At 42.6% G+C, this 19,707-nt stretch overlaps 1 protein-coding gene and 1 pseudogene across 1 annotated transcript; one reads left to right on the top strand and one right to left on the bottom strand.

The window, feature by feature from the left end:
* Positions 1–10,731: 10,731 nt before the first annotated feature.
* On the bottom strand, positions 10,732–14,310 carry LOC123093903 (uncharacterized). The gene is made up of 6 exons (XM_044515966.1): positions 13,885–14,310; positions 13,745–13,800; positions 12,716–12,841; positions 12,272–12,415; positions 11,662–11,925; positions 10,732–11,500 (listed from the first exon to the last, which is right to left on the bottom strand). Exons 1-6 carry the CDS (start codon positions 14,267–14,269, stop codon positions 11,150–11,152), a joined length of 1,326 nt encoding a protein of 441 aa, XP_044371901.1. The 5' UTR covers positions 14,270–14,310; the 3' UTR covers positions 10,732–11,149.
* A 2,533-nt stretch (positions 14,311–16,843) lies between these two features.
* On the top strand, positions 16,844–18,251 carry LOC123090364 (senescence-specific cysteine protease SAG39-like; annotated as a pseudogene).
* The last annotated feature ends 1,456 nt before the right edge of the window (positions 18,252–19,707 follow it).

Below are 19,707 nucleotides of genomic sequence, written 5' to 3'. Positions count from 1 at the left end.
CTAGAGAGGATTTTGTATACATCTTTGGAAGAAAAATTACCTCCATATAGTAGGTGCCTTTCGTCAGCGCCAAGGGAAAGGCTGAAATCCTGCAAGAACAAAGACAAAGCAACAAAGCAAGCTCCCTCGAGGCTGTCGTAGCTAGCCGGTTCGTTAGGTTCGTGTGTAACCCATACTGCATGACATGGAAAATTAGGATGTGTGTATCTGTAGAGTGTGAGTATAGGCTCGTGAAGGTGGTGGCTAGTGGGTGAGGGGTAAGCCAAGTGTCATGCCAAAAGATAGTTTGTAGGCCACTATTTGTGAAGACAAACGAGATGGGGGAGAGGATTTTTATTTGGGCTTGGATGGCTTTAGTTAGGAAAGAGGAGTTTTTGCAAGAGGCAATATGTGGTAGGCTATGCAAGTGCACTTTGTTTTATCCAAGCTATCTAAGGGAGTTCCGTGGGCGAGGTGTCAGAGAGGAATTTGTAAGCAAACTTCATAATGAAGCAGTCGTTTTATAAAAAATCTTTGATGTCCAGACCATCGAATTCTTTTGGTTTGCAAACGTTAGACCAAGTAATAAGACACTGAGAACCTGAACAAAACTCATCAGCAGCCCAAAAAACTCCCTCCTAATAGCATACAATTTTTTTAGTCTTTTGGGGAGCTTAAAGACAAACAAAAAATACGTAGCTAGCGAGTCAAGCACTGACGAGATTAGCACCAGTCATCGAATTCAAAAAAAAATCACAAATTGAAAAATTGTTCATCGGTTTAAAAAAACATTGATTAAAATTGAAAAGGTTAATCGATTTTGAAAAAAGTTCATCGTTTTACAAAAAAAGTTCACCAATTCGAAAAAAATCATCAAAGATGAAAAAAGTTCACGAATTTAAAAGGGAAACAATAAAACAACAAGAACGGAAAATAAAAACGAAAAGGAACTAGAAAAAAGAAAACGAGAAAAGATAAAAAGAAAAGGAAAAAAACAATTTGGGGCACGAGTGAAGAAGACTAATAGATAGAAAGTTTCATGAGGAGGTGCGCTAGTGTATCGTTACGAAACCTTGTATCGAACAAGTAACTCATGCGTTCGATTCTCAGTGCCGCACATTTTTTGTGGAGCCCCTATTTCTCGCCTTCCCTACAGGGGAAGACCCCTCGCTGAACGGAAGACCTAGATGGGCCGGCCCATCAGAAGGGGAAGCCACAACTTTCCTTTCTTCGCGTTTTTTTCGTTTTTTGCTTTTTTAACGTTTTTTTATACTTTGAAATATTCTGAATGTACATATTATTAAAAAACAATATATTGAAACATTTGAAAAATGTTGAAAAATTATGTGAAAAATGTTGAACAAGTATTTGAAAACTATTGAATAGGTACTTGAAAAATGTTTAAAAAGTATTTGAACTAATGTCGCTCATGTATATAAATTTTTTAATCAAGCATTTGAAAAACAGTTGAACAAGTGTTTTAATAATGTTGAACAAGTATTGTAATAATGTTGAATAAATATAGAAAATGTTTAACAAGTATTTGAAAATGTTCAATATTAAAAATGTTGAATAAGTATTTTAAAATTTTTGAGTAAGTGTTAAAAATTGTTGAACAAGTATTCCAAATGTTGAACATGTCTTCAAAAATGTTGAATTAGTACTAAAATGTTGAAAAAGTATTTAGTTTTTTTGAATAAGTGCTCGGACAATGTTTAACTTATATACCAAAAATCCCTCAAAAAAACTTATATACAAAAAATGTTGCTCACTTATTAAAAAATGTTTTTGACATATACAAATATGTAGAGTGAAAACAAAAACAAACATAAGAAAAACGCTATTTGGGCCAGCCCACTCGCGCTGGATACACCAGCCTCTTTCTTGTTTTTGTTTCTTTCCACTTTTTTGGTTTTGTTTTTTCCTTCCTTTTTACATTTGTTTATAATTTAAAAAATTCTCTCTCTCTCTCTTTCTATATATATATATAGGGAAAATGCATCCTACTACCGAGTGTAGCTACACTTATTTCTCATATACTACTATGTGGTAGTATATATATTATTTTATCATTTTTAGTATGTTCATATACTATATCTAAGATACTCCAAAGCGAGTTATGTGAAAAAATTGCATGTGAGCACATGTTTTTATCATATTTGTGAGAATACGTACATATTTGTACGTAAAAAGAAGTATGCTAAAGTTATACTACATACTACCTAAAAAATAGTATATATAGTACCTAAATATTCTTACATACTACATACTACGCATACATACACTACGGTATGGTAGATACTACCTAAAACGTATAAAATAAAAATGGGTGTAACTACACCCGGTAGTAGGAAAAATTTGTCATATATATATATATATATATATATATATATATATATATATATATATATATATATATATATATATATATATATATATATATATATATATATATATATATATAGGCAGCATATCTCGTGAATCCGAGCTTATTGTGTATCCATGTATCCCTGTGATCTCAGCCATTAACACTAAATCATGCGCCTCCCGTGCAGAAACAGGAACATTTACAATTAGCCGCCCGCTTTTGGACCTAACAACCATTTATTTTGCAGCAAACTCCCGAAAGTCCGTCCTTCACGATCCTCAACCGAGGTCCCCATGTCGTTTCGTGCTGCCCCAAATCCTCTGATCCTCTGTAGCCAAATCCCGCACGCCGTCGCTCCAAAATCTAAATCCCAACCCAAAGGCCTCGTACGATAGCAACCTTGGGCTCGACGGCCCCCATGAAGTCCTTTGGCGACCGCAACCAAGAAGCGACGACAACGGCGACCCGCGATAGCAACGGAGATCTGGCGGCCGTCTCAACGACGAAGCCATGGCGAATTGATGGTTCCGCGACGGTGACAACTCGTCTCAAATGCGGCGCCAACACCCCCTGGATAGCCTCCTACAACCACGACAGTCCCGATGTTGTAGCATGACGTCTGTAGGAAGCTGTTTGTTGAATGTAGCAGATGTATTAGTGCAATGCTTAATGGCATGCCATGCTTAATTGCTTTGCTTATATAGCATGTAGCCTGTAGAGATGTAGGCTGTCGAAGATGTACTAGTGCAGTGCTTGTATCCTATATGGAGTCAGTTTGCTTATATCCTGAAGCTGTAGGCTGTAGTAACAGATTGTACTAGTGCAATTCTTGCTCACATGGTCATATTAGTGAAATTCCTGTCAGTTTGCCTAGCATTTGAAAAAAAAAACCTTCGCTGCTACTGTGAAATAATTCTGTGACTAGTTCGGTTATGCATTGAAAAAATTGGTGACTTTATGTGGTCAAAACATGTAGTGATCAGTAACCTTTTGACTTAAAGGAAGTGGTCTGCAGCAGCATTGTCCGGTTTTGAGATCAATGCCATAAGCAAAAAGTCAGTATGAAAGGTTCCCATGAAGTGACTAGATCCATTATGTGTTGAGACTTTCTGAGTTATCGTGGTTGAAGCAAATACTGTTCAGTAAAGCTTCTGAACTATGAGAAGTGGCTTGCGATGTGTTTGTTCAGTTTTGAGATCGAACATATAAGCGATGTGACACTATGAAAAGTTTATTGAACATTTGCCCTAGGTCTTGGTTGATCAAATAAATTGACAAAACTGCATTGTTTGTCCTTGTAAGATGCTAGTCTGAGGAAAAATATTGGTGCAACAGCAAGCATGGTCGACATTTGAAATCCTGAACTTCAGCTTCATATTTAACCATCTAACAGATATGAAGGGGCAATAAAAATGCATGTACTGCCACTATACAGCCTCTCAAGTTACATAGAAACCAGAAATGTCATCATGCTTCCATACTTGGTAGAAAAACATTAAGTGGATACATATGTTCAATATTCTGTAACAATTTGACAAGCATCAAAACTTGTCAGAAATCAACTAAACTTTAATTGGATATAACACAAATTCTGATCCATTATATGACTTCAGTATATCAAATTGCAAATAATATAACATAGATTAAATCATTATTTTCTTGGACAATTTTTCATATCAGGAAGCACCATTTGGTTGCACATCTTCCGCAATCAAGCTCATTTTCCCTTGACTAGTTTTGCTTGGACAATTACAACTATCATGAAACACCATTTGCTTGCATGTCTTGCACAAGCGTGCAACCTTTAACTTCGCTTCTTTGTCCTTCCTTTTCCTATCACCCTCCTTGATCTCCTTTCCACTCTTTATTCTTTTGCATCTCTCCACGGTACAAACATCAGTTGGTGGATGTATATCAACTTCTGTAGGAATATTACAACCAATAAAAGCCTCATATTCCTCTTGCCTAGTGTTCTGTGTGGCTGCAGGGACCATTTGGTCTAAAGGCGCCTCAATGCTCAACACACTTGATGTTAAGAAGTCGATGCCTTCATTTGAGTGCTTTGCCTTTTGAATCAACTCTTCCATCTTATCATGTACAGTCGAAATCTTCTTTCTCGTGGCTGCATCTAGTGAATCTGTGGGGCTTTCTTCTAGTAGGTTCCCCTGTTCATCATAAACATTCTCCCTGCAAAGGAAAAAAGATATTGTTAGTCCTATGATTTTGAAATTAGAATAAGAAATTGATTGGCATGCATTTTTTTACCTCTTGCACCGTTTCTGCCATCTTTTCATAATGTAATAGTTGGGAAGCTCATTTTGGTTCTCAATCCTCAACACTTGGATAATATGTCGACATGAAATACCGATTGACTCAAATAACTTGCACAGACAATTTGCTATCATGGTTGTAGTGTCATAGGAGACCTCCCTAACCTTACCAGATCGACCTCTCAGGGTCACCATTTTTAACCCCACACCTTGTGTAATACCCTGAACACAACAATGATCTCTAGCAGCAATAACTTGTAGCTGAAATTTCTCGAATACCTCATATGTGAATACCTCACTACCTTGTTTCTCCATTGTCCATGGCGTAAATAGTTGTGGGGTGGTATGCATGCTTCTGTTGTCTGCCATTAATTCTTCCTCACGTTGGCATTCTAAAGTTGTGTCGAACCTAAGCCTGAACTCAACAAAAGCAAGCCTACGATGAATGAAATGGTTGAAAAAAGAATTTGCACTTTCTGACCTTGAAGTGGTTCGGAGCAAGCCCGCAAGAGATATATCCATAAAGTAGGCTGGTATCCATGTATCTCTAATGGTAAACCTCTTAGCTAACCACTCATTTTCCTCCAACCCAAAATCTGTAATGATGGAATTCCATTGTGACTCAAACTCACTTGCAGTTTCTGAACCCCAAACACATGAGTTCAACCTCGTCCAAAATTCAGAATCTTCCCTAATCAAAGGTCCAACTTTTTCAGGCACCTTTTCCATTATATGCCACATGCATAACCTATGCATAGTGGCTGGAAGAACTTTGTCAATACCATTCTTGATGCTAGCAGCTTCATCAATTATGATGAGTCTAGGTGCTACCCCTCCCATTGCTTTTAGGAAGGTCTGAAATAACCAAATGTATGACTCATCCTTCTCATTTGATAAGAATCCAACACCAAAAAAGACACTTTGTAAGTGATGATTAACCCCTGTAAATGGTGCAAATATCATGTTGTACTGATTAGTGGTGTATGTAGAATCGAAGGATATCACATCACCAAAGTGACTATAGTTCTTCCTGCTTGTGGCATCCGCCCAGAACACAAGCACCAGGTTCCCCTCATCATTCACCTCAAAATCATAGAAAAATGCTGAATTCACTTCCTGCTTTCTAGCTAATTGGGCCACAAACATTTGAGCATCTGCGTCTCTGATTTTATACCTGAGTCCGCGATAGTAATTTTGCAAGTCCCTCTTTGTGCACCAAGCATTCAGAATTCCACCCTCGCTAACTTGCAGGAGCCTGTATGCCTGGGAGGTTCCAATGCTTGCCTTATGACATGTGTATAAAGTATTCTTTGCCCTCTCACTAACTCTACGATTGGATCTGATCAAATGACGCTTATCAGGTGATACAAGACCATGAACATGATGCTCAATCCATGAGTCTATCTTGTAGGTGATCTCCCCACAAAGTCTAACAAATATATGAGCATCACAACCGCATCGCGTGTCTGTCTGCTTACGTCTTTTCCTCAAGGGGTCATTAATCTCCTTAATATCTTAATATGCACATGAAACGCTTAGTCCGGACCACCTTATTCTCAATCTTTTTCTGTTGTCCGATACGAACGCCAAAACCTGATTGATGTGCATATGCCTTGTAGAACTTCTCCACGGCCTCGAGTCCTTCAAATGTCATACCCACTTTAGGCTTCAAATGCTCATCACATTCAGGTGTAAAAGAAGAAGACTGCAATGTCAAGAATAAACGGAAATAAGTAATTTCATGTGTTCAGTATTTTTTTGGCAAATGCATGCATAGTTTCAGTTAGTGCAAACTGACTTACAAAGAGAGGTATGGTTGTGTTCTTTTTGGGCGTACTAAATCCCCCCGGGCTCATATGCATTTGAATGCTATTGATTGGATCCATACTTCTGCACATGTAGCTACACAATTAGCCTTGCAAAATACACTATGTATACACAAGGACTGAATTTGTCGGTTGTTTTACCTCAAAGTTTTGATGCCCACGTGTCTCTGATTGCAAGGGGTACTTGCTACTTGTCCGTCTCTAGTCGCCGCTGCAGCAGAATATTTCAGTTATACATGAGATGGATCAGATCGGGGAAGTACAAGCACGGGGCACTTGTTGGTGCTTATCTGGTTCGTGTTAAGTGTTAACATGGGAGTAGAGGAGCATGTAAAGGATTGGGATGCTACCTGCATGGGGGCGGCCGGGTGGGTGCCGGTGCACGTCAGGATCAAGTCGATCCAGATCAGAGGTATGTGCAGTTCGGCGGCGGCGGCGGCGCACGACGCATACAGAAGTTGGGGTATTGTTGCAAAATTAAGTTGCTGCTTTTAGTCGGAGGGCGGGCGTGTAAGTGTAAAATTACCGCAAACTCTGATAATTCGTACGATTAAGATCGTGGGGGTGAAAAGAAAAGGGATACACGGACACACAAATAGCTCGGATTCACGAGATATGCTGCCATATATATATATATATATATATATATATATATATATATATATATATATATATATATATATATATATATATATATATATATATATATATATATATATATATATATATATATATATATATATATATATATATATATATATATATATATACATATATATATATATATATTACAAAATACACTCTTCAAAAAACACATTGAAAAATGTCGAATGAGTATTTGAAAAATGTTGAATAGGTATTAAAAAATATGGAATAAGTATTTGAAAAATGTTGAACAATTATTTGAAAATATTAAATACGTATTAAAAATGTTGAACAATTATTTAAAAAAATATTTTTTATATATATATATATATATATATATATATATATATTACAAAACACACTATTCAAAAAACACATTGAAAAATGTCGAATGAGTATTTTAAGAATTTTGAATAGTTATTAAAAAATATGGAATAAGTATTTGAAAAATGTTGAACAATTATTTGAAAATATTAAATACATATTATAAATGTTGAATAATTATTTAAAAAATATTGAACAAGTATTTAGAAAATGTTTAAATAATGATTTAAAATATTGAACCAATATTTGAAAAATGTCGAATAAGTGTTAAAGAATATTGAACAAGTATCTAGAAAAATATTGAACAAGCATCTGAATGAATATTGAAAAATAAATTGAAAAAAATGTTGAACAGGTATTTGAAAAATGTTGACCATAAAAATGTTGGACATGTATTGGAAAAATGTTGAAAAAGTACTTAAACAAGGTGGAACCAGTATTTGTAAAATGTTGAACAAATATTTGGATAAATGTTTATCATGTATATAAAAATCTTGAACAAGAATTTAAAATATGTTGAGTGTCTATAGAAAAAATGTTGACTATATATTCAAATAATGTTGTTCTTTTAAAAGTTAAAAAATGTATACAAGAAAACCCATTTCTCTAAAACATGTATTAAAAAACAGAGAAAAACATCGAAAACGATGAAAACAAGGGGAAAAAACAGTGGAGAAAACATGACCATGTCGCCTCAAGTAAGGCGCACCATAAGTTTCACTATTGACCTACAGTGGCTGGCCACTGTGGTTATTAGCCAGGAGACCTGAGAATGATTCCCCGGCTTGTAGTGGCGAATGAATTGGGCCCCCACGGGTTGCCTCTGGTTCTGCTGACTATATCGCCATCCACCTCTTTGTCTTCGTACAACACCAGCTCATCGTCGGCGTCGCCGTCATTTTCCCCGACCACTTCATCTACTCCGACAATCGAGGGTGACATCGACACCACACTGATTGGCGTCGCAGCCGTCATGAGTCCTCCTCTGCTAGCCCCCTCACATGGCATACAACTCGTACTAGTCCCCGTTGCTGGCAACGCCAACGCGTGTCTTTGTCCATGACGTGTCTTGGGTTTGGCAAACCCGCCGCGACGCCTCGTCAACACTGTCTTCTTCCCGGCGCACCATTGTGTCCATGACTAACTTGGCGTCTCCTTGCGATCGTGTCTCCACGGCGGCTTATCTTGGGATTCTTCTCCAGTCTCATTGTCTGCATCGCTACCGTTGTGACTACGGGGATGTTGAGTAATATGATTGTTTAGGAAACATAGGATAGACTAGGATTTGTGCTACCTTATCTTGTACTCCAAGATGGGATTAAGTTGTCCTGCGTTTCACCGGTCCTATGATCCCAACTTGCGGAGAGACTCTATCTGTTTGACCGACCGGTCATCATCTTGTTCCTCTACCTAATCTGTCCGCCTCCTAGACTAGTTAATTCTAGTCTCTGTTTTCTGATTCTTCCATCTTATCTACTGGTCTTCGCTCTTCCTCGGTTTTTTGTTTTCTTACTAGCACAAATGTCCGTGCGTTGCAACGAAAAAAACACAGCGGTTCCTATGAATGGGCCAGGTCGAGCAACTATGCCATAAGACAATTGATGGATCGTTGATCAGGACATGCACGGGTATGATTCCCAGTAAATTGATTTGACTGAAGAGCGTAACTTTATTGTTAATTCATTCTTTAGATGGTTATTGGTACATTCTAAAATTTAAAAGTAGAACATGAAATAAGTAGCAATATCAACAAATCTGAAGTAATAGCAGCAGCAAGCTAACCAATCAAGCTAACCAATATCAACGTCACGCTCGCCGGACACAGTTACCGGACGCACGCGGGACAACAGCACAGCCGTTGTTCTCGTCAAACTCACCGTCTGCTGCTAGACAACGGACGTCTCGTCCTCGTGTTCCCTTCTTCCTCCTCTCCAATCGGGAACTGCTAATTCCCTCGATAGATTAGGCGGGCGCGTAGGCGACTGACGGTCTCGAGCGTTGCGAGAAAGCGCCACGGGGCTCTGGGGCTCACTTCTCAACTGGTTCCGAAGGTTTGCCGCCTAGCCCTCCTCTTCCATCCTTTTCGCTCACGGTCGGCGGGAGGGACGAAACACCCTGTGGAATTTGCTTCATCGTATGCCTCCTCTCGTCCGATGGCTCCATCTGCTAGTCCGCCTCTACCGCCGGATCCACCTTTTGCCTTCTCTTTCATGAGCCAGTATTTATTGAAGGGTTAGAGGCGGCAGCCAGGATTGTGGAGATTGGTGTCTCGTGTAGGAAACAAACACGAGCGGGGAAAACGGGAGTGCTTGCGAACGAAAAGACTCCAAGTGAGCAACATATATAGGACAAACAAAATCACCTAAACGGGGCGGACGAAAACAACAATGCAGCGGGGATATATAGATAGATTAGTATCACCTTGGATATGAAAAATAAATATAGACGTGTTGAAGATTAAAAAACTGAAAGCGTAAATTCACGGAAAGAAACATATTATGACGGTGAACCCACGGAGTCAAATCCGTGCTTAATTATTAGGGTAAGATAATATTCGATTGGGATCTTGCTTTTCATGCTTTTTCGTCTCTGCAACTCGCGATTTTGACAGAGAGAACCAAATCCAAGTTGGTGAAGATCATTGGATTGATCTCCAACAAGGTAACACCGCCAGTTTATACAACGCTGTACCGCTTTCGAGGATCAGGCACACAGACACATTACTCATCTCGATGAGACGCAGCAATGGAGTTATCTTCATTTATACTACACTACTCATGTCTGTGTTGCAGCTCATTATATGCTATGCAGATGATGTTAGCTTGCTGCTGCTGCTGCTACTTGCCAATCACTTCAGGGTCCCAGCACTGCCAGAAACTGATGCTTATGGGGCCAAATGTTTCTGCAGCTAGAGGAAATGTGATGATCAATCACTCACTCTGGCTGCTAGCATTCTATCTTGACATTCCAATTGACAGTTGCATCTCTGTCTAGTGCAAAGTAAAACACAATGGAGAACAAGTACGACATCCAACGCATGTTTCCGTTATCATTTTGCGCGCGGAGATCGATCTTCGCCAATATGAGAATGGCACAACACCCACCCGGCAGATTGATGGTGGCATCAAGTTCGAGTGCTGGCAGACCTTGAATCTTCAGATTGTTCTTCACCATGGTGACGCACTCCCAGGTTTCCACAAACTGCCTTCCAGATCACGCAAGGGAATGGTTTTGCTCAAGAACACGCGCACTTGCGCCCAACGCAACCAACAAATCTGATGATCGGAAGACACTAGCGCCGGCTCGCACTCAACCTATATGCAGCTGGCCAACATAGTTATCAACAGGAGAAAAAACCAAGAGTACAATGTTCACTCTATCAACAGAAGAAGAAGAAACTAAGACTAAACTCAGTTACACACGGTGGTCACAGAAGCGCAACTATCTAATGCATGTGCTTCTGTACCACTTTGAGAGAGGTAAATGTATCACAGGATTGAGTTCAATCAAATACAGTGCCGCGAAGTTGTTAAGCCACTCCAAGAGACGGCTTGACATCGATCTCGCTTCATCCATTCTGTTCCGCCGAAGTAAAAGGTGCATATTCTGGATTCAGATTAACTGCTCCAACAAAGGGCTTGACATCAACCTCGTCTGCTTCGTTCCGCTCCACGGGAGCACGAGGTGCATATTCTGGATTTGGAATAACCGGTCCGACAAAGGGCTTGGACATCAATCTAGCTTGACTCGTTCCGCTCCACAGGAGCACGCGGTGCGTATTCTGGATTTGGAATAGCCAGTCCAACAAAGGGCTTGACATCAATCTCGCTTGATTCGTTCCGTTCCACGGGGGTACGAGATGCGTATTCTGGATTTGGATTCAGCAACCCAACAAAGGGCTTGACATCAACCTCATCTGATTCGTTCTGCTCCACGGGAGTGCGAGAAGCATATTGTGGATTGGAACGATCACCGGGTAGAGTGCTGCCATTTCCGGTGGCACCTTGCGTGTTAGGATAACACCCGATGGCTGCCCAAGGTGCGTTGTTTGGAGAGAACAGATTGTTGTGAAAGCTTCCAAGAAGTGCCTGAAAGAAGCATATTTTAACTTAGTAACTGGATTAAGGTCTGCTGTCCCATCACTCGTCTGTTTCATGTAGGCATATAACAAAGGACTGAAATAGAAGAACGCAGTTCCTTATATTCTAGAAAGAAGCAAAATATTTTGGATTGAGGACTTGACACCAACCTGATATGATTCACGCTGTACAACGGAAGTATGAGATGCATATTCTGGATTTATATTAACTAGTCCAACAAAGGGCTTGACATCAACCTCACTTGATTCATTCCATTCCATGGAAGTACGAGGTGCATATACTGGATTGGAACGCTCACTGGGTAGAGTACTGCCATTTCCGATGGTACCTTGCGTGTTAGGATGACACGCAATGGCTGCTCTAGGTGCGTTGTTTGGCAAGAATGCACTGTTGTGAAAGCTTCCAAGAATTGCCTGAAAGAAGCATATTAAATAAATTACGGTCTGCTGTTATCGCTTTGTCTGTTTCATGTATGTAGGCATATAACAAAGGGCTGAAATAGAAGAATGCAGTTTCTTATATTCTACTGTAGAAAGAAGCAAGCTATTTGGTACTACCTCCGTCCCATAATATAAGAACGTTTTTTATACTAGTCTAGTGTCAAAAACGTTCTTATATTATGAGACGGAGGGAGTAGCAGATAACACTTGCTCATTAACATATTTCACCTACGAGGAATATGGAGGAAGTTTGAACACTATAATAACTGTTTACAGCGATAAAACGAAAAGTTTGACATGTTCTAACATATTTACAGACCTGGACAGGAGTTTCAGCTATGAGAGGCCCAGCTATAGAGCCACTGATAACAAAGCTATTGACGGAAGCAAGGGTAATACGCAGAGACCGATGGTCATTAGATGTCAAAATGGATCCAGAAAGCCGGATGATTTCTAAAGGACCCTGCAGAAATTGAATCAAGAGTTATGCAAAGTTGGAAAGCAATTTTCAATGGGTGAATAGAACTGAAACGAAAACTGTGCTCACCCGGAAACATGGACCTCTCTAATCACAAATAACTAAGACAAAAACAGTAACATCCCCCTCAAGTCTTCTTCATGTAATTTGACACTGTGGAATTTACTCGTTCGAAAAATCACTTGACCCACATTTCTATCTTCAGAATTTTATGCTAGATATACGTTTCTGGTGTTGAATAATTGTAACTAGAATATGTTAAATCTTGAGGAACTAAGGCCAAACCTTGTGATTTAGAATGACACCAGATGGCTGGAGTAGAACTGCTTCCCTAACAGACCCAAGAGCTGAAAGAATGCAGATGGCCTTCGAATTCAGCTGTGAGACTGCCATGACCCTTGATATGATATCCTGCAGAACAATTTGTAGATAATGAAATTTCTTGCCACATTTTAATGGAGAGAGTATGTTAAGTACCAATAATAGCCCTTCTGTTATAAGGTACATCCAAATGTTAGGACATCTGCAAATCATGTATATACAGAAACAGGTTCATGGATCCACAGCAAAAGGAAACCCACGAGCTAAGGCAAACACATGCCCTTCTGTGCAGTGCTCTGGACCTATTTGCCTTTGCCCTCCAAGCTGAGCTGCAGGTGACAGGTCCATCCAGTCTAAACTGAAACTAATCTTCTTTCAACAATGACGCTTTTTCTCTTGACTGAGTTCAGAAGTTTACTGTATAACTCATGCCCAATTTATATAATAAAGATTCACTTCTGCTGAAGTTGGCTACTGACTTTAGCATACTAAACAGTAAGAAATGGACATTCATCCCATCCCACTTGTCATCAGTGTTTTGTTGAGCTAATAGGTTCATTTGCATCAATAGGTTAAACAGCAAGCAACGGCCTCGTTTGCAACTTTACGTCAAAGCGATAATAAAGATGAGCAATCGACCGATCTGAAGATTACAGATTGCAACCGAGGTCCTATGCTGCAAACAATTTTTTTTATAGAAAGCTAATTGTGACAACCATGCCAAGGTTTTTAACAACTAGAGCAGTTAGCTGTTCATAATGCCATACACCACACTCATAATTTCTATTGTCAGTTGCATATTCCAAGGCTCTTGAACAAGAATTTCTTCGCTGTTTCGGGGCATACAAAATCAGGACAGGCTGCACAGATGGCTTGTTTCAGTTGAGAGTTTCCAGTGGAAAGGTACAAAAATTCCATGGCAGTCATATATACAGAGCTTATTTCAGCTCTGATTCTACATGAACAGAGAGTGAAGACAGCAGCCAAGAATACCTCTCCGGCGGCAATGGTGAGCACGTGCGGCTGGAGCCCGCCCGAGTCCCCTTGCCCTGTCCACGGCGACAAGCGAGGATGTCAGCAGACGCTAGGCGGTCAAGCATCCATGAGCATGCATCAGGGCGAGAAAGGCTCACCGTGGGCGGCCGGATTCGGCCGCGCGGCCGGCGAGGGCGCGAACCCCGGCGGCGGCCCAAACCCCGGCGGTGGCGGCAGGCAGGCGACCTTGCGGGGCCGCCCGCGGCGCCTCTTCTCCGCCGGAGGCGGCAGCGGCGCCCGCGGCGGGGGAGGGGGAGGGTAGACCGGGCGGGGGATCGGCTCGGCGAGCCGCGGCGGCGGCGCGACGCGGGTGCGCATGGCCCACACGATAGGGGACGGGCCCCGCAGCCTGTGCAGGCCCGTCGGCGCCTCCATTGGCCGCGCCTGGGCGGCGGCCTGAGGCCTAGCGGTAGGCGGCGGCGGCGGCGGCGGCGATGCTACAGAGTCCTCCCCGGTTGACACCGCCGCTTCGGTTTCTTTCATTTTAAAAAAATTCGTGGTGATGTTGAAGTTTGTTCCGCTTATTGGAACTTGGTTGGGGTTTTATTTTATTTTAAGGAATGCATACCAAGAAGGGCATAAATGCTTGGATTAAAATAACCTATTATAGTTATACAATTATAAATGCCACACGTTTTTCTTTTTCTTCCTCCAGAGGAAGGGTCTCGAAGGACCCGGAAGTGGTGGTACACGGCGGTTTGTTTCAGATCCCAAAAGAAAATTCTATATACAAATATAAATGTCGCACTTTTTTTTTTTTTTGCTGTGGAAGGGTCTCGAAGGACCCACGAGTGGGCGGTACACGGTAGTTTATATTAGGTCCCAAATAAAACATATATTTATACTGATATAAATGACATGTGTTTTCTTTTTCTTCTGGATGAAGGGTCTTGAAGGACCCCGGAAATGGCGGTACACGGCAGTTTACATCAGATCCCCCAAAAAAATACAGTTATAAATGTCACACTTTTTCTTTTTCTTCTGGAGGAAGGGCTCTAAGGACCCACAAGTGGGTGGTACATGGTAGTTTATATCGGGTCCCAAATAAAAAATAATATGCTGATATAAATGCCATATGTTTTCTTTTTCTTTCAGGGGAAGGGGCTGGAAGGACCCTGAAACGATGGCACACGGTTGTTTAAATCAGGTCCCAAATAAAAACGAAGATTAGAGATAACTCCTTGACTTATGCGAAGAGGACCTCGGATAATGGAAGAAAATGCGAGCCGTCCAAATTAGTTTTTCACGTCTGCAATCTTGTTGTTGCTCGCGATAGGCCACTTGTGACAACAGGATCTACATTACAGCTGGCCAAACGGGCCGGGCCAATCAGGCCAGCCCACAAGCACGCCAACATGGCTCGCCATGGGCCAGGCATGGCACTGGCTAAACGGGTCGGGCCCAGCACGCGGCACGCCTTGGGCCGTGCTTGGGCTGCTAGGTTGAGCACGCGAGCCGGCACGATACGACCCGGTTATATTTTTTTTTATATATCTCTATATGGCGTAATACTAGCCCAGTAGGAAAAATAGGCCCGAAAAACGTCAAATAGGCCAAGCAGTAGGTGGGCCAGCATGCCTGGCGTGCTGGTGGGCCGTCCCGATTACCATATGGGCCGTACCTAGCCTGCAGGCTGCAGCACGCGGGCCGACACGACACGGCCCGTATAATAATCGTGCCCTTGCGGGCGGGGCCGTGACATGCTGGGCCGACCCGTTTTGGCCAGCTCTGACCTACATAGCTTCCATTTCAGCAGGGACGCACGTCGAAGAAAGAAACCATGGATGTTGATATGAAGCTACACTGCCTCCCCTTAGGCGGCCAAGCCGAGCCTCCATTCCACTAGCGACACACGTCAAGAAAAGAAACCATGAACGTTGCCGAAGCTACACTGTCTCCCCTTAGGCAGCCAAGTCGAAAGGAATGACATCAGTCGCCTTCGATCGGAAGGATCAAAGGCTATGCCATGAAGGCCGACAATCGACGACTACCATCAAAGCTTCTTATCAGACCTCACCTTTAATCTTGGGCTCCATCCTCTTTCATGGGCTCCAACTATCTGTCACTTCCCTGCTCCTTATCCATCGTTGTGGTGGCATCGGGAGTCAAGAATGTGAGTAAAGCTTCCTCCAAACATGGAGACATCAAGCCAATTTAGGGATTCGCTGACACCAGAGGATAAGATGACCTAGCCTTGATATGGACATGATTAACCAAATCTCCTCCCTCGCTTCCACTTTGTCTGATCTTGCCGTCGGAGAAGAGTGCTGATCAGGACAAGAACACCTTGTGAGAGACCTCTCAACTATTCTAGAGAGGAAAGGAAGGCAAGATCTTCAAACCCGGCAGGCGTCCAGGTTGAGGAGTGCGCCGGACTGGTGGGGTGCCCCATACCCGGCTGCCACGTCGTCCCGATCTTGCGGTTGATGGAGCGGCGTCCGCCGCCGATCCGGTCACGCCACCGCCGTGGGACACCCCCGATGGAGATCCCGATCAAGATTGAAGACGACCCTGACCGAAACCCTGCCACCAGCGCCGCCGCACCGCGCCACCTCCTCCTAGCCTAGTCGCCGCCGGATCCAGCCGTCCCCGCCTCCGGGAGACCAGCCGGACGAGGCGCCCCTTGTCCCTGAACAGCCAACCCGCACCACCGCCACGAGGACCAGAGGAAGGAGGGAGTGCCCCGTCGCCGCCCGCACCACCGCCACGAGGACCAGAGGAAGGAGGGAGTGCCCCGCCGCCGCCCGCGCCGCACGGGCTTCGCCCGACGGGTGCACTCCGGCGGCGGCGAGGGGAAGGAGATGTTGACGAGTGGGAGTCTCCGGCGGCCGATCTAGATCTCCCGAGACGCGCGCGTGGGGCGTGTCGCGGGAGCGGATACAAAGTCTTGTGACCCGCAGGGCTTAAATGGCGATTTGTTTCGTGACAAAGAGAACAACTAGACAACTCTTTCTTCTATATGAATAAACATTACTCTCACTAGGTTTTCTGCACACAAAAAACAAAACATGATTGTGTTGGCTGATATTGAGAATGCTCAGAATGTTTCACGATGGCATGCTTCACAGGACTCTGATTAATTACACAGTTGTTACATTATTTTCCAGGAACCATAGAACGTATGCTATGGTAATACCTGCATGTTGCGTTGGTCTTGGACTTTGGTATATGAACAAGATTGAAGAGCGTGCAGCCGAGAAGTCTGCCCGCCGGTCAAAGATCGACTGGGTCGAAGCTGGTGTTGTCTCTCCGGTCGTGAGGAACCAAAAAGGTTGCGGTAAGTGTCTTGAGGTTGTATATTCTCCGCTGCTAGCGTGTGTTTTAAATTGTTTCATAGTAGATCGCGGTTTATTTTGAGCTACGTGTAGGTGCAATTTAACTATATATATACAAGGGAGTTGGTATAGCCATCGTAGATTTACATTTTAGCACATGATCACTTTACACCACAAGCTTAACTCTTGCAGGATGTTGTTGGGCCATGGCTGACGCTGCCTCGGTCGAAGCGGTACACAATCTGAAGACCTCGCAGTCAATCTCCCTATCAGTTCAAGAGTTCATTGACTGCAACTTCAACATACTGAACAGAGGATGTCAGGGTGGTGCCCCCGTTCTCGCTCTCTGGTACTCCCTCCGTTCTAAATTACTTGTCTTGGATTTGTCTAGATACAGATGTATCTAGACTTATTTTAGTGCTAGATACATCCGTATCTAGACAAATCTAAGACAAGTAATTCAGAACGGAGGGAGTATATACGAAAAACTGGACTCTCGAGTGAATCCTCCTACCCATACATGGCTCAGATGAGTATGTCGGGTTGCAAGAAGCACAAAAAAATAGCAGCAAGGATATCAGGCTTTCGCCTTGTCCACCGGTCTGAGGATGCACTGGAGAAAGCAGTAGCGAAGCAGCCCTTGATTGTCATTTTAGATGGCAAAGCTGATTTGCTGAATTACAAAGGAGGCATCATGGACCATGAAACCATGCCAAAAAAAAAAACCTACACTTACAGACATGTGATCTTGATTGTCGGTTATGGCACGGATCACAACGATGTTAAGTATTAGGCTAGTCATAGTGGGGAGGAACTTAGTAGTAACATCAATGCCACGTAGGACAAAAAACTGATGTGGCAAATATTTAATGTGGAAAGAGGGAGGAGTGGTAACATAGCTAGTTAGCGGAACATCATATATTCCAAGACAATATGAGTCTACAAGCTAATAAATAGAGATTTACATGATGTTTCTCCCCACTATGATGATGGTAACATAGCATAGAATAACGTGTATGTTACTGCTCAAAGTTCCTCCCCACTATGTCTAGCCTTAGCGCTTTAAAAACTCATGCGGATGGGGTTGGGGCGAGGGTGGGTTTGGGAGGATCCGCAGACATGTCACCGACAAGAGAGGTGTCTTGGGTATATTTACGAGGCCAGGGCTGCATCCGGTGCTTAATATCTGACACATCTTAGTTGGACCTTTTTTCTAATGAAATTTATGTATCCACTGTCACTCCTCTGTTTGATATCTTATACGTATATCCTTCCTTGTAGCTCTCATGGTGGAATTGTATTTCAGTGCTTGCCACATGATCTTTCGTTGTGATAGTGTATGTGATAGAGATGATTTTATATCAAATCGTTGTTGAATCTCTTCTGTAAGTACGCATGATGCTTGAGTTGCTAGCATAGACTATCGCGGAGAGGACAACCTGTGTGATCAGGAGACACGTGCCCTCCATCGACCAACGGCTGGAGGGAGCTCGCCCCCATTCCAGTTGGTGCAGTTTCCGACGACCCGACACAGTCGCTGCTTGTCATGTGGGGTCTGGGAGAGGGGGAGGCACTGCTCGATCGACAAACAGGCTGAGGCATCATCACAGGCCCTTCCCATGCACCACCACGTTCACCGGTTATTTCTTAGCTTAACTGAGCACCTGAAATATGTTGTATTTTCGTTGTTATTCATTTTACTAGGAAATGTGCACGTGCGTTGCAATGGGAGAAAAAAAAATCCATGCACATCCCCAACGGCGCCCCATCCATATTCCTGCCTCTCATCCTCGCCATTGTCGCTGATGATACAAAAAATTATTGTTGGATAAATTTGTATCAAATAACAAAGGTCCTACGCGATGAAGCTCAATGACAACGGCTGGGAAGTCACTAAATTTTCATGGATGATTTCCTATGCCTTCTCTATCCTATCTAAGTCATATAGATATCTCAATCTGTCTGCCTGTGCATTGCAACGGTGTAAATAAATTTGATAGTTTGTGTCGTATTCGAGAATTTACCTAGTGCATTGTAAGTCCCAATCCGTTGTTTCTGCCTCACCTTATTTTCCTTTGATTGAAAATTTTATTATTAGACACGGATCAAAATAATGACATATATCAGCTCCAAGTAATGCAGTGATAGATATATTTACTCCTGATAGGCCTCAAGTGTTACAGACATGATTAGCTGTGTGAGTAATTATTCTGTGTACATATTCAAAATAAAATGATGTTTGCGAGGAAAACATCTTTTACGGAGAGCAGCAAGACGCGGGATGTGTGATCGGCAGTTTTTCAACGTGTGTGTTCCCGTTTTCTGGATCAAATTCACGGCCCTGTCTGTTGGGCATCTCGTCCTTCCCTCCTCTAAGTATATGTAATCTTGTACTTATTTATTCCCCACGCAAGCAAGCCCACGAATCTCTCTTTGAAAGCAGCCGCCATGCACAACGCACATTCCCATCATAGATTAGAGCCACCATCGGTGTACATACATTTGCATGTCCAGCAGTGTCGTCATATCGCTCCTTCCTCCCCCCCATCCATCCATCAGGGATGTTCGTTCCTCCGTCAGCCCACAAATCCATTTAAAGCACCGGCATCTCCCTCCTCCTTTATCGAGTTATTATCGATTTGTTCC

Source organism: Triticum aestivum, chromosome 4B, assembly GCF_018294505.1.
Source record: "Triticum aestivum cultivar Chinese Spring chromosome 4B, IWGSC CS RefSeq v2.1, whole genome shotgun sequence".
Taxonomy (NCBI): Eukaryota; Viridiplantae; Streptophyta; class Magnoliopsida; order Poales; family Poaceae; genus Triticum; species Triticum aestivum.
This window is presented reverse-complemented; position numbering and strand designations above follow the sequence as displayed.

Coding starts and splice junctions, on each gene's coding strand:
- LOC123093903 (XM_044515966.1), bottom strand. CDS start 14,269: ATGAAAGAAACCGAAGCGGCGGTGTCAACCGGGGAGGACTCTGTAGCA. Junction 11,926..12,271: donor TAGCTGAAACTCCTGTCCAG/GTCTGTAAATAT, acceptor TGCTTCTTTCAG/GCAATTCTTGGAAGCTTTCA. Junction 11,501..11,661: donor TACAGCGTGAATCATATCAG/GTTGGTGTCAAG, acceptor TGCTTCTTTCAG/GCACTTCTTGGAAGCTTTCA.